General features: G+C 34.4%; 3 protein-coding genes across 3 annotated transcripts; 2 read left to right on the plus strand and 1 right to left on the minus strand.

Annotated features, from left to right (window-relative positions):
• Positions 1 to 2,782: 2,782 nt before the first annotated feature.
• LOC139890787 (probable microtubule-binding protein TANGLED) lies at positions 2,783 to 4,176 on the plus strand. Its single transcript, XM_071873701.1, is given in 3 exon segments — positions 2,783 to 2,918; positions 3,027 to 3,183; positions 3,278 to 4,176. Coding segments are annotated over 3 exon segments (1,104 nt in total). The 5' UTR covers positions 2,783 to 2,834; the 3' UTR covers positions 4,141 to 4,176.
• A 482-nt stretch (positions 4,177 to 4,658) lies between these two features.
• Positions 4,659 to 5,549, plus strand: LOC139887829 (ubiquitin domain-containing protein 7SL RNA1-like). The gene has a single exon (XM_071870880.1). The coding sequence runs from the start codon at positions 4,659 to 4,661 to the stop codon at positions 5,547 to 5,549; it is 891 nt and encodes a 296-aa protein (XP_071726981.1).
• Positions 5,550 to 5,795: 246 nt separating this feature from the next.
• On the minus strand, positions 5,796 to 14,169 carry LOC139890788 (long chain acyl-CoA synthetase 7, peroxisomal-like). The gene is made up of 23 exons (XM_071873702.1): positions 13,986 to 14,169; positions 12,786 to 12,846; positions 12,590 to 12,667; positions 11,829 to 11,900; positions 11,666 to 11,747; positions 11,189 to 11,294; positions 11,026 to 11,102; positions 10,873 to 10,917; positions 10,679 to 10,765; positions 9,882 to 9,971; positions 9,687 to 9,766; positions 9,192 to 9,285; positions 8,854 to 8,942; positions 8,689 to 8,777; positions 7,910 to 8,039; positions 7,705 to 7,823; positions 7,498 to 7,621; positions 7,300 to 7,386; positions 6,903 to 7,006; positions 6,722 to 6,807; positions 6,542 to 6,628; positions 6,360 to 6,446; positions 5,796 to 6,215 (listed from the first exon to the last, which is right to left on the minus strand). The coding sequence occupies exons 1-23, from the start codon at positions 14,116 to 14,118 to the stop codon at positions 6,117 to 6,119; spliced, it is 2,106 nt and encodes a 701-aa protein (XP_071729803.1). The 5' UTR covers positions 14,119 to 14,169; the 3' UTR covers positions 5,796 to 6,116.
• Between the last annotated feature and the right edge of the window lie 1,471 nt (positions 14,170 to 15,640).

Here is a 15,640-nt window from a genome sequence, read left to right on the forward strand (position 1 = left end):
AAGTCAATTATAGTTGGATATATTATGAAATGATATGCATGCCGTCAACATTCGATGAAATGAAAGTTTGTCTTTTAAAAACGAATGCAATGTTTGTAAAATGTATCATATAGAGGTCAAGTACCTCGCGATATAACCAAATGTAATGTATTAGTCCAGATGGATTAGTACGGGTCACTACACACACTGTGCCACATCAGCGTCACCTCAGCAGCTTCTTCCAACCACATTCCCAACCATATTCACTAACAACCATCACACCAACCACATTGAACTCACATCAATATTTTATATTTTTATATATTATTATTATTATTATTATTATATTATTATTATTATTATTATTATTATTATTATTATTATTATTTATGATTATTATTTTTATAGTTATATTTATAATTTTAAAATTTTTTTTATAATTGAAACGAAAAAAAATTAAATAAAATAAAAAGTTTCATAAAAATAAAAAACACACATTACAATTAATAATAAAAAAACAATACATAATTAAAAGCAAGAAATCTAAACAAAATAATTTATTCTTCACCGTCATCGGACTTGTACTCCATGGCCTATTTCTTGGCGATCTTGTTACGATATTTCATGACCAAATCATATTGTTCCGGAGGAACGTCGGACGAAATTAGTTGAGATAAAAGCCTTAAACCATCAAATTTCGTACGCGTTTGTGCTTCCTTTCGTAACTCCTCCATAGTAAGTCTTGTAACAGTCGCCGAATCAGTAACACGAGCTCGAGCCTCCTCCGAAGATAACCGAGAAGCCGCATCCGAAGAACCGGAACTTCGAGCAGCTTTTGAACTATCCCGACCTCGAGGACTACGGATAGGATCGCCTAGGAATGAAGGCTCCACACTTTGTGCACTCATGTTCGGTGTCGGTGTCGGGTCGGGATCTTCGAGATTAATTGGCTCTGGTTGGGGGCGTTTGTGATTGAAACCTTCATAAGTTAAAAATTGAGGACACTCTTTTAAACTTCGCCATGCTTCTTCATAAACAAATGACCTATTTTTATTTTGCAATTTGAAGTGTTTTTCACATGTTTCATAATATCGGCGTCCGAGTGTCCACTTTGTCAATGTTTTGCAAGCTTTTCGTAAATTGCAATGAAGAGCTTGACGTCTTTACACATCTTACTCCATTTACCCATTAATTGATCTTGTCGACGAGGCTCACGAACCAAAGAGTTGTACTCGGCTCGGACGGTGGACCAAAATGTCCCTTTACTTTGCGAGTTCCCGACAATGTTGTTTTCAGAAGCTCGTGCCCAACACTCGGCTAAAATTCGGCTTTCTTCTTCGGACCACATAACCTTCGCGCGTTTTCCTTTTTTCCCCGAATCGGGAGTAACGGTTTCTTCAACTTCTTCCTCATCAAATTGAGTTTCTTGGTCCTCATCAACATCGGGTTGGGAAAAACCGCCTTGATGCGGTGCGATACACGGGTTTGTAACCCAAAAAACTGCCTTGATGCGGTGCGAAACCCGAGAACCCACCTTGATGCGATGCGTAACCCGTGAACCCGGTTTGTGGATGTCCGTATCCGAACCCGAAATTTTGTTGTGGAGGTACGAAACCGATTTGTGGGGGGGTTGAAATGTTGTTGGGGGATAGAAGATGATGTAGTTCTCGGAACTACAATATTATGTTGAGCGCTATCCAGTAGTAACGAATTCCACATATCACCACCGACGTTGTTTGAGGGTTGTTCGGTTGTTTGTTTTTTCTTTTGTTTGATATTTTTTTTGGTAGACATTTTTATAGGAAATGAGAATGAGAATGGTGTTTGAGATAAAATGTAAAATGAGAATGATGTTTGAAGTGTAAATGTGTAGTATATATATATATAGAAAATAAAGAGTATAAATTTAAAAAAAAAAATTATGAAAATAGCTGTTACATTCCAACGGTTATTTTTTGATTTTCCAATTTTTTTTATTATTTATTTATGATTTAATCATATTTTGCCCGTCTTCCAATCGATCAATGCATAACATTTGGGTTCACGGCCGATCAACGACGCCCACCACCACTTGCGCTAGCAGCGGCGCCGAAGCAAAGGCGGGGCAAAAAACCCCAAGGGCGGTGATGGTTGCTACCGGCTGTCTTAAGACTACTCTCAACCATCACTTAACTTTTTCAACCACACTATGCCACATCAGCGTCACCTCAACAGCTTCTTCCAACCACATTCACTAAGGCCACTCCCTATCGTAACTAAACTATTCATCCTCTTAACCTTCTACATGAGCGCCACATAAACACCAATATCCCTATAACTAACTCAACTAAACACTCTCTATCATGGCTAAAACAATACTCCTCTTAATATACAAGTACAAGCAATAAAGCATCAAGTCCAACAATAAAAAGTCACTGGAACCCACAATTCCTATAACTAACCTAAACACTTCCGTTAAATCCATGGTGAGTGCGGGTAACTAAGCCGTGTCTATGGTTCATTACGGGTAATGATTCGGTAACTACGTGTAATGAAACCATATGGAGTAGTCTAACAAACATCACACCAACCACATTGACCCCACATCAATATTTTATTTTATAATTAATTTCTTATTTCTTTATTAATAATATTATTATTATTATTATTAATATTATTAAATTTATTTTTACTAGTAGCCGTTTAATTCTTTTCGTATGCGTTTCTCACTTTACACATAATCTGACCGTTGGGGACTCATCACCATATCACCATACTTGATCATCTTCTTTTCCTTCTTGTTCTTCTCTCCAAACACCTGTTTCAAAAAACACACATATACGTTATACATATACACACACATATAGATACACAAAATGGTTGCAAGAACCCCACCAAAACTAAGGAAGAAAGTGGTGGCACCACTTGACCCTAATCAACTCCGAGAAACTGTCAACAAGGTACCCCTTTTTTATCCAATTCTATCTTATCTTTGTTTTGATGATATGGGTGTTGTTTATTTATGGTTATAATTATTAAATTTTCAATCTTTATGTGTGATTTTGAAGGTTGAAAAATGTATGGCTAGATTGCAAGAACTTCAATATATTACAGGTGGAACAAAAGTGATAGCTGGTGTGAATCTTAGCCCTAGAAGTACCAGAGGCTATTTGAGAGCAAGCCTCAGATGTAAACAAGAATCACTCAGGTAGAAAAAAAATTGAAGTCTTTTTAATGTAATTTAGAAATTTATCAAATGGGTGTTCTTTTAAAACCCTAATTTTGTGTTTTTTTTTTTTTTTTTTTTTTTTTTTATTAGAGGAATGGAACAGAATGTCATTACCAACAATGATTTTGAAAGAAACAGTTGGGGAAATACTTGAAGCAAGTCGATTTGCTCGAGAAATCGTTACGGCCGTTGATACCAAACCCAAAAAGATCAGTTCTTTAACTGATCCTAAAACTCCAGTCACAGATTCCAGGCGAAATTCGAGGTTAAAACCAGAAACCACAGAGCTAAATGCGCGTAGACAGCGAGAGAAACGGATAATAAGATCATCGAATCCACATTCTCCTTTGCTACAAAGAGCTAAATCGCGAATTAATTTCAAAGTTTCGGGTTCACCACCAAAAAAAGAAATTGAAAAAGAAAATTGTCGAGTCTCACCGAAGAACAGACAGTGGGCTAGAAAAACCATCATTGTCCCAAACTCAATGTTTCATTCATCACCAAATTCACAAACCCAAAAAATTTGTAGAACAAAGTCGCCAGTGGTTCCAAAAACCCGCCCAACCACACCTCATAAGTTCTTGATCAGAACACCGCCTGCAGCTGCCCGACGCAAAGCCCGGGCAGCAGCAGCTGACTCGTCATCATCTGCAGTTAAGTTTCGAGTGAAGATTAGGAGTCCGACGATATCAGTATCGCCAACTAGACCCACAACAAAGAAGAAGTCTGTTTCTCCTCCTAAGAAAGTGTCTACTGCTGCGAAACTGAGGAGGTCGTTTTCGCCATCGAGATTGGCCAGTAAATTGGTTTCGCCGTTGAAGAGTAGGAGGTTATCTTTACAAAGGACTAGCAGTAGTATGGATTTTGGTGGTGGGATGATGATGAAGAACATGATGAGTGGATTAAAACAAAGGCCAAATAGTTCAATGCCTTTGTCAACTAGGAGAACTTGAGAATTCATTATTCTTTATTCATGATATTTTCTTAATGTCAATATGATTTATGTTTTGGTGTGTATTACTTACATTTTTTATAACATAAAAAATGAATAACAATTGAGAGCTATTTATTTATGTACCATTCCTTTGTTTTGTATTTTAAAAAGTGGTATAACATCAAGTTAAATGGAAGGATTTAAAGAGAGAATTTAATGCTGCATTTCAGTGAAAATGTTAGCAAGTAGCGAACTTTAATTATTTAATTATGTCACTTAAATATTACTCATTCTATTTTATCTATCTATCTATCTATCTATCTATTTTAAGTTTAAAATCAAGGCTAAAATAGATTGTATACTACTAATATTAATATAATCACGTGCTACAAGTATGAAATGATGTTTAGAGTTGTTATAACTTTTCGATATTTTCTCCTATCTATTCGGACTTAATTTGTTGTTAGTAAATCATGATCCTGATGGTTAATTAAACAGCTTATATTTCCATTTTAGAAACTTGAGAGCTTCAACATCATGGATTTATATTTTGATTCTGATAAAGGCAAGTCATTTGCCATTGAAGTTGGCTACTTTGATACCATCAAAGAAATTAAAGAAAAAGTCACAAAATACCAAGGCATTCCAGTTCTTGATCAAATTTTACAATTCGACGGCAAGATTTTACCCGATGATCTCAACATTCACACGTCCGAAATCGTAGATGGTTCACACCTCAAACTTATCTCCGCCACCGCCACCGCCACCACCACTGACCAAACTGCCACCAACATCAAAACTGAAGAAACTGATCATCATTCTTCATCTTCCTCCAACAAGATCAAGATTTTCTTGAAAAAATTCGGCGTAACTGTAGAAATGGACGTGAATGATCTCGTCTCAAAGCTCAAAGAAAAGATCAATGAGATCGAAGGAGTCCCCTTATGCAGAATTTCGGTTTACGCAAATGGGAATGAATTGCATGATCATAAAAGTTTGCATGAGTGTCAACTTGTTGATGGTTCAGAAGTCGAGATAACGCTTAAGCCACCAACGCCTCCGCCTACATTACCTACAACAACAACAACGTCAACAACAACGTCAACAACAGCATCGACAACAGCAGCTTGTAGTGGTTTGAACATGGGGTTTTTGGGTAATTACGCAAAGAAACTCAAGATTAATGTGATGTCAAAAAGTGGGGAAAAGATTGCATTGGAAGTAAATCCGTTGTGTAACGTAGGCGAATTAAGGAAGGAGCTGCAAAAGATAAGAAATCAAGGAGTAGGATTTGGGTTACCAGAAGAAGGTTATTTTTTCATATATAAACAAAATGTGATGGAAGAAGATCAATCTTTCAGGTGGCATCGGGTCGCGCAAGGTGACACCATTGAGATCTTTAATGGTTGTGTCACTGGCGGATCTTGAACATTGGTGCGTTTACCTTTTTGGTGCGTTTACCTTTTGATGTCAATTTGTTGTCATTAGTTCTTGTTTACTTTTAGATGAAATTTTGGGTCACACAAGATGAGACTATTGAGATCTTCGGCGGTTGGGTCACTGGCGAATCTTGAACATTGGTGCGTTTATCTTTAGATGTAAATTTGTTGTCGTTAGTTCTAGTTTACTTTTAGATCTAATCTTGTCGTGGTAGTTCTAATAAAAACTCGTATAAAGAATTGGATAATATCGATTAAACGATCAATATACAAAACCAATGTTTAATTTGACTATCTTGACAATTAAAATTGAATACTTTCAATTACTGTACCAAGTGTCTAAGATAAGATAGCGAAAAGAACTGCAAGTATGAGCTATTAACCTGTAAAGTTTCTATAAAAAGCGGGCTGGATAAATTTATAGTGTTCATGAATTCATCTTTTAAATTTCGGATGTAATGTATGTACTTTGAAGAACAATCTTACGACAAAAGAACAATTATCTTATTTCGTGTGTAAAGCCCGAAGATCGTGTAAAAACAAGATCCATGGCCCCTTAAATTGGTTTGTGAAGGGTCGGATCCATCATTGAAAGCTCTGCATACATGTTTGATATTTCCTTTGCAAAGTATGCCTTCGCCTGCGGTCTCTTAACCTGGAAGGAAAACAAATTCACATATTATATAACATTAATCTTTTTTAAATGTTCCATTTAGACTAGCGGTAACAAATAAGATTTGGGTGTAAATTGCCACCTATACCTCATGGTTAAATATAACATTAAGAAAACTAAAGGTACCTTGAACGTAGGGGTAAGAAGGTCATTCTCCACACTGAACGGTTCAGCCACTAAGGTTACAGCTTTTGCGAACTCGAAACCTCTCAGCTGCAGGAACAAGATACGTATTTAAAAGATAAAAAAATATATATGAATGCGTGTAAATATATGAACAAGTACAGGTAATGTAAAAATTAGATAACCTGAGCTTCCTTGGCCACAGCATCCATCTCAGATAGAACAGCTGCTTTTGCCCTTGGATCCTTACATAATTGTCCTAAATCATCATACTGCACGCATACACGGTCCATAATTCCCATTAACTGTATCAGGTACTAATAGATTATGCTAGTAGACTAAAAGGGAAGCAAAAGTGGAATTACCTTTATGCCCTCAGATGCAGCCCAATCCTTCATTACATCTGGATCAACGGAAATAATAGCCACCAGACACGAATTCAAGCTATCACCTACCGTAAAGAAACAGCCAGTAGGGTAAATGTAAATCAAGTTGTACGAGCAATACTATGTTTATAAACACAGTCGGTGATTAATTTAATCTTACCGTATATGAAAGACTGAGCAACAAATTTACACTTGGCGTATACATTTTCAATTTTATCAGGTGCAATGTACTCGCCTTGTGCCAGCTTAAATATGTTCTTTTTCCTGTCATAAGTCATAAATAACTACGAATAAGTTACCAAATTACAGTGCGTACTCGGTAGCACTGAAATAGTTTCGCCATAATGCAAAACATCTTGAAGCATGCAATTTTTGACACCAAAGTCAAATTAGGCCAATTCTAACAATTAATGTAAACAGACTATTAGCTTGATTTTAAATGGTCAAAAGTAGCCCAAGGTGTATCTATTCAAAACTGGATTATTATTACTATTTAACCAAATTTGGCACTCTATATACTTATATTCCTGTAGTTCGTCTGCAAAATTTATGATTACCTATCAATAATCTTAAGACGGCCTCCAGGTATCCACATCCCAATATCTCCTGTATGAAGCCAATCCTCATCATCAATTACTTCTCTTCTGTTCATTTATGTACAAGTTTTATATCAGTAATGGCAATCTAAATACATGAATTATATAAAATAAAAAGAATTTTATTATAAAAGAGATGAAACTATATGAACTAGTTACGTTTGAACTTCATCTTTGTAGTATCCTTGGAAAACAATAGGGCCCCTAACACAGATTTCTCCTCGAGGATGAGGTTGATCGTCAGATGTGTAATTCATCTCAGGAACATCAGCAAGTTTTACTTCTGAAAATAGGCTCAACATGAACTAAGATTAGAAGGCAAACAAATATATCCATACAAAAATGAAAAAAAAAAAAAAAACTCACCACAACCAGGGTTCGGAGAACCAACATGGCCGGACAAGTTATCACCATCATCCATGATAGTTATGACGCACGAAGTTTCCGTCATACCATACCCTTCGATAACCGAACAGCCAAAGCATCTGCAAAAACATTGTGAAAAGATAGTTTAACGACAAATAAAAAGGTGTAGCAGTAAATTAGTTTCAATAGACTAGTTGTAACTTACATTTTTAAAAAGTCCATTATATCAGAAGATAGAGGCGAAGCACCTGAGCCCAAGAAACGAACCCGTCCTCCAAGTTTTGCTTTTATTTTATTAAATACCAATTTATCCCAAACCGCTGATGGCTTTCGACCTACAACAAATATAAGAGCGAGAGAATACTTATGCTAAAAAGTTTAAAAAAGGATTTAACCCGTTAACTATTAAACCATTGAAAAAATGATTTACTAGTATGTAAATTCAAAAATACATGTTGGGAGACTATTAACCCATTCGTGACATTTGAGTTGTCTCCGTTTAAGAAACTTTGTTATCTCAATTTACCTTTTTGACCATCTAGAGATGAGACAGAACTCCAATAGACCAACTCATGCGTAGACGGGGTCGAAATTATCACATTTAGTGACTAGATTACTAAAATCACACAACTCTCAAGTTATATTTTATCATTTGTACATGCAACTTTAGTATTCACAGTTCGCATGCCACTAATGTGTTTGTCAAAAAGGTTATTTTCTAATGTCATTATTTACCAATGATACCGAGAATATATGTTCTGTTTTTTATCATTCCACCACCATATAAAGACATTGTAAGCATGACATCATTTTCAGAATATTTAAATGTAGATATTAGTGACGATATGTCACATACGCACATGTGCAGGGAACAATAAGTTTAGTATAGAGATATTGAGATGAGATACGTTACGTGACATTCATTGTAGCCAATGAATGCAATCCAATAAAAACATACACTCAAGTGAAACGGACAGCACATACCGTTCATTATTGCCTGCTTCTTGGAACTGTACGCAACATTAAACAATCTTTGCTTCAACCCCCCAGATGTGTTTACAGCATTTATAATCCTACATAAACGACAACGCAAAGTCATCATAGTGAAAATAATCAGGTGGTTTGATAATCTGCTAGAAATAGGTATACCCAGAATATATTCTATTATATAGACGAGGAACACTGCAGAAAATTGTTGGTCTTAAAGCAGCCAAGTCATCCATCAATTTCAGATTATCCTGCAGAAAAAAACTAATTTCAGATAAAACTAACGGAAAACTATTTTGGAGGTTGTCTGATTAAAAAGATTAGGCAACTTTCATCAACCCATTTGACCCTTTGCACTTTTAATTTAACTTTTAAATTGACCCATTTGAGATAGATCATCACCCAAATTACCCAGTCATAAGTAATGAGAGAAGATTGCTACCTCATAGCCTCCATTAAGTTATACAACAAAAAGTAATTTACAGGTATGTAACACATACCCCCTGGTAAAAACCAACAGCGACTCCGCAATATACGGTCATAATTTGATTTGCTCGCTCGTAGATATGCGCCAATGGAAGATAAGATATATAGCTGTCCATATAAGATGTACCACAGTAAGTAAAAGAACGACTGAGTATTATCAGTAAGAAGAGGTGGCAAAATGGGTGGGGCATACAAACTGGAATAACCCTAAACCATTTTTTAACTTACGTGTACCGTGTTTTAAGGTGATAATAGAAGATTTGTTATACCTCATAATATAAATACAAATATTTTCTTAACAAAATGATTTCTAGTGTGTTATGAACTAAAATTACCAACCCTGCATAAATATTCTGCCCACTTAATCTGATTTATCATAGCTAATTTAAAACTTTTACCCATATGACTCTTAGAGACATAGCATAACCCGAATTGACCCATTCATTATAATTTTTTAAGTCAATATTGCCACCTCGATCAATAAGTGTGATGATAAAAGAAGAGCATACATATCAGAAGAGTAAAATCTGATTTTCAAGCTCATGGCTGCAACACTTGAAATCAAGTTTTCATGTGTCAGAACTACACCCTGTACATAACAAATAAGTTAATTTGGTTAAAATTATTCGGTTAAAAAAGTTAAAATTTGAAGTAAAACTATTCTGTACAAATTGAAGTAAAACCATTCAGTTAAAATTTGTCACCTTTGGCGTTCCGGTAGTGCCACTTGTGTAGCATATAGTAGCAATGTCTTTAGCCTTTGGAGGGCAAAAAGGTTGAGGATTACTATGACCCTACAACATTATCAGATTATAAGAAGCATATTCATTAGGAAGGTAATAATTTCACCAATTTAAGGATAATATGTAGATTTGAAAATAGCTCCATTATAAGATTATAAAGTTAGGGCCACATCTACAACAGTAACCGGTTGATATCATCTAACAATATCCTATAGAGTAGATGTAAGGAAAATATACTTTTGGAAGTGGCAAGATGTGTAGGTTGAATTACACCTCAATACAGGTTCAAGTTGAAACGGGTCGGGTCAGGTTGGGTTGACCCTTGAACACTTTTGTCATTTCTTTCTCATAAATAGCTAATTTATTATGGTTTTAAAAACACTACTTTTACAATTAAAATGATAACTAATGTTCAAATAGAAGGATTATCGAGGTTTGACACGGATGACATGATTCACTCGTAGCTTATGATTTGACCCATTTGTTCCGCTTGAGGAACACAATTTTTTGTACAATTTACTTTACACTAGATTATGAAAAAAGCATAATTTCTGTGTGAAACAATCTTGCCTAATAGCTTCTTCAGCTAATTTTTATTAAATTTTTTCTGCAGCGACAACTAAAAGTTTTCACCTTCTATAAAAAATAACATCGATGCTATGATATACTGAGTTCATAAACATTTAAGGCATCTCAAAGAATGAGTCAGCAAACTCTTAGTAATATTGAATAACCATTAACATAGAAAATCAACCAACCTGACTGAAAAGTTTTGAATATGATACAAGTTTAACACCAGATGTTGCAGGAAGGGAAGGAAGGTGTTCTTCTGTACCTCCCACTACCTGCAATATGGAAGGTGCGAGCAGATAGAAGTTAGTTTATACTCCAAATCAATCCATACGTAAATGTATTGTGTCTAATAAATGTGCAAAGCGGTTTAAGAACATACCACTATTAATCGTACCCTACTAATATCAGATAAGAAGCTTAACAACTGCAAGTTGAACAAGAAAAGATTTGTGAGTCTTAAGTTTACAAAGTAAAACATAAATTGTGGTATTATCAATTCAGGTATACACATTTTTGTATACATGAAACTTACAACATTCAACGTAGTAGGCACGCAAAAAACTGCCTGTAGATCAGCATGGTTTATGATATATTTGACAGCATCAGGACCTGCAGATGAAGCAGAGCAATTGGAAACTTAACGCATTAAAAATTTGAACCCAATCATATTTAGCAACGAGACCACACTTACACACCAAGAGTATCATACAAAGGCACCGAAACATATGAATATGCTGAACAGACGTGATCCACAACCAGCCACTCGGGTCTGTTTATAAAAAATAGTCCAACAGATGCTCCCTTTTACAAAACAACCCAAATAATGCGACTGTTAGAGCATGCTGTTCAGTAACTAAGATTAAAAACATCAGATTATAATTTCAGTAATACTTTATGTTTTCGAATTAAATGTCTTGGAACATTTTGTGCATTACAATTACATCGTGACTGACATTCGATCCCTTCATTTTAAGCTAATCTTATTGTTTATACCCGTTTAACCCGTTGGAAATTTAACATGAATACATGACCCGCATCTATTCACTCATAAGTGGGTCAAAACTGACACCTTTAGTGGATGCCAGTGTAGCTACAAGTTTGGATGGCAATATCTAACGTGATTAAACTATGCATGCAATGGCCAGTTGACGACATCCAGAAAACAAACTTACTTTGGTTAAGCCATAATACTGCAACCCTGATCCTATTGCAGATCGAGCAGTGGCTGTTTCCCCATAAGTCATCCATTTGTACCTTCAGGTACAAATCAAACATGTTAACAGCCTAGTTTACTCACAATAAAATGAAACTTTGCAGATTTAACGGTAAACATACTCTCCAATGGTCCCATCTACTCGAACACGTGAACCCAAGTACTTGTAATCTGGGTATGTATCAACCGCATGTCTGAAAACAAAATATTATTTGATGTAAATATATATGTGAAAATAATTCTAAAATCACCATAAATATTTAAAACAGTTTTGTCAAGCAAGCTTTTAAGTGGAGCAAAACATGAGAAACTAGTAGCAGTGGTGAAACGGGCGGGTAGGGTATCCACTCAAAACTTGCTGAGGTAAAACTTGGTAACATTCATGCTAAAGATTAGGATTAGAAAAAATTCTATATATAATTAAAAGGAAAAAGGGGAATAATTTATTAAACAAAACAAACTAGACATTGTAAGAATTTGAACAGGCTTAGGCAACATTTTACCGATCTAATACATTCAACCCAACCAGCCTCTCATTTAAGCTGATTTCTACATTTGACACATTATTATTCAACACAACCGGCATTGATCCGTTTCTATATACATGGGTTACAAATGACCACCTTTAAGGACTACTGTGAGAAAAATGATACGTGAACGTGTTCCTCGAAAAAATGCCTAAAAGAGTGCCTAATCCGTTCGATGGTATAGAACATAGTCTTAACCATTTTCTCTCCTCATCAGAACCTTTGTATTTGCCATGTGTCTCAATTTTCCAGTTAGGCACACTTTTAGGCAAATGTTACGTCACAAGTATCATCATTCTTAACATAAAGAAATATACTTTGTCAACCAATATATAAAAGTTGATTGAGACGCTCACACAAAGTTATCATGCAATGTTTCAATCTCGGGATGATCAGGAAATCTTGTAACAAGCTTCAACGGCGAACGTGCAGATCTGCCAGGAATTATATTTAATAAGATGCAAGTAATTTTTAACTCTGAAATAATAAGATAATAATAAAAATTTGAGAAATTGCTGGTATTATTTGTTGAAATATAATTCTATTAATGACCTGTATACATTCCACTTTCCCGACTTCAGTTTTTCTGGGAGAACAACACTGTATCTCTGATCTGTATACGAATGCGCCATTATATTTTGAAAATGTAGATTAATAAATAAGATGAGAACAAGATCAACTATTCAATAATCCCAACTTCAATCACTAGTTCCACCTAAACATCACAAATCCTCTTAATTTAAATGCAAGTTATATTAACTCAGAAATAATCAGAGAACTTGAGAAGTTATACAGAGTATTATCCAGTAAACTTAACATGCCTAATAACCTGTATACATTCCATTTTTCTAATTTCTTTAGCATCTTTTGATATTAATTTGTACTCCAACGTATAATCACTAAAAAATAATACAAAAATGAGAAGGATCACCATTTCGCTTGAACGATACGAGTAACATTAAACACACAAGCACCAAAGCTTAGTGAAAATCAAACTACTGTTAACGACTATTAAGGCCATGTATTTCTACAGACCCCAATTCCATAAACTCAAGGGTAAACCCCATATTATGCTAAACGAGCCAACAGTTCTAAGTCCACGTAACACAAGTTATTTTTCGTGTTTTTCACTTTTTCAACGACTTTAAACCTATTCTGAATTCTTCAGCCACATAACAAATAGGTTTCACCTTTAAATTATCATGTATCTGTAAGACTCTGCTAGTTCTATTGACACCTCACATTAGGATTAGTGGTCACCGGTGCCGCCGGGTTAAAACCCCAAAAATTATTTTTCTACTAATGCTTATTTCAACGGTGTCACACCCAAAAAAAAAAATTAAAAAAAAATTAAACTAATATCACTAGTTAAAAAACAAAAAAAAAATTCACCCGTGCAACCACGAATCGCATACATCATCCGCCCCTGTTCACATACACATAAAAGCTATGCCACATGGGTTGAACAGTAAATCATCTGATGAAAGCGAAATGCATAATATAATAACTAATAACTGCAAACTGATCATATAAAAAGGTACACCACCAACTTTATCCCATTTACACCTAACTGTGTTTTACAATAGTATCTGTACAAAACCATAAAGTATATTTAAAAAGATGTATAGTTTCTGACAATTTATTCGAACTCGAATCAACCAATTATCAATCAAGCCAATTTTTATAGTTGATCTTAACTTACTTTCATTTTTTTATTATTATAATGCAAGAGATATAATAACATCTAATTACCATCAAAAAATTCAGCAGATGTATCATTGACTTCAATCTGCGAGTGTAAATCATTGTCAGTAGACGCAACCACATGATTCTGAATTACAGTAATCCGTCGACCAGCGATTGAATTCGAATTCGAACTCGCCATTTGAATTAAGTTTCAAAGTTTTAGGTGGTTGAAATGATAGTTTGATAAATATACACAAACACGCAAACATGCGCGTGTATATAAAGATAGATGGTAGATGATAAAAATGGCACGCAACTCAATAGTAATGGAGACATAACTATTTATTTATTAATATTAATAAAATTTATTAATATTAATATTAATAAATATAAAAATAATAATTGTGGAGGATATAGATACAGACATAGAAGTATTGGTAGTGTTATAGAATAGATATCCATGTTTGAGATGGAAAAAATTACGTCGATAGTACTTGTGGTTTGTCAAGTTTTTCACCACATCATCTAAATTTTATTTTTAACTTCGATGGTACCTCAAATATGTTAGACTAACATGGATAGTACCTAAGACTAACTATGGTCAAGATTTAACAAGTTATCCCTCACATGTGCCTTGCATGTGAGGGCCATTTTGTCAGTTTACATTAATACTAAATAAATGATTGTTTGTGAATAAAGATAGAACTCATGCTTTCCTTTTAATGAATGTAACAAGAGAAACGGTTATGCTTGCTTTGCTGAGCGAGATTTATGAAATGTGCTACTGCATTCCGTTCGGTTTCTTTTATGGCATATTTGTTCTAATGTTAAAGATTATGGTCAAACACTATTTATTATTAAATTGCAGTCAACACATAACAAATTACTCCGATATATACATGAAAATGAAACTATGGAAGGAGGAATACATAATTAAAAAACGATAAAGCTTTGTCCTCATCTTTTTTTTTTTTTTTTTTTGAAATCACAATTCACAATCTTCTATAAAATGAAAACGAATGTTACCAAATTATACATTACCCACAAAACCGTTACAAAAATAAAGAATGGATAATAATAGTATCTTTTCTCTATTAAAAAAAAATAAAAATAAAAATAACCCCTCTCTCTCTACCTGCATCTTCTTCAAATGTAATTTCTCAATTTATAGCAACTGTCGTAAAAAAAATTAAATCATCTCTAATAAAATAAAAAAGGGAAACAAATCATAGAATTTTAATTAAAGAATACATGTAACCTGTAATTTCTAGTTGAAGAATACCTTTCGATTGAAGCGAACATCTACAATCTCACTTTGTAAAAAAAAAAAGTTCAAACACAAATATCAAAACTAAACATCATCTGGAAATTGCATATGATGTTTAGTTGAAGAATACCTTTCAGATGTTTTATGTAACTAAGGAATACGGGTAATAATAGACTTTCTATTATTTGGTTGATTCGCGCACATCATCTGTATTTCTGCAAAAGAAGCCAAATGATAGACCATTAAAACTAAACATCAATAACAAACAAAAATACCAACAAATATTATGGACACGTGTACGTTTACTTGTTTTTACCATTTTCTAAAAACAATAAAAAATCGTGAATAGTGCTAATGAGAATGGAGTGTTAAAGCCTTTGACAAATCAGAAGAGAACTTATAGTTGCGTAAATGAAAGATAGGATAATATTTGTATCATAAACGTAAAGTGTAT

This window comes from Rutidosis leptorrhynchoides, chromosome 2, assembly GCF_046630445.1.
Source record: "Rutidosis leptorrhynchoides isolate AG116_Rl617_1_P2 chromosome 2, CSIRO_AGI_Rlap_v1, whole genome shotgun sequence".
NCBI lineage: Eukaryota > Viridiplantae > Streptophyta > Magnoliopsida > Asterales > Asteraceae > Rutidosis > Rutidosis leptorrhynchoides.

What these genes read in the sequence shown, in the direction of transcription:
- LOC139887829 (XM_071870880.1), top strand. Translation starts at nt 4,659, where the DNA reads ATGGATTTATATTTTGATTCTGATAAAGGCAAGTCATTTGCCATTGAA.
- LOC139890788 (XM_071873702.1), bottom strand. Translation starts at nt 14,118, where the DNA reads ATGGCGAGTTCGAATTCGAATTCAATCGCTGGTCGACGGATTACTGTA. An exon ending in ATCTGCTGAATTTTTTGATG is followed by an intron (nt 12,847 to 13,985) that starts GTAATTAGATGT and finishes ATTCGTATACAG; the next exon opens with ATCAGAGATACAGTGTTGTT. An exon ending in GTAGATGGGACCATTGGAGA is followed by an intron (nt 11,748 to 11,828) that starts GTATGTTTACCG and finishes TTGTACCTGAAG; the next exon opens with GTACAAATGGATGACTTATG.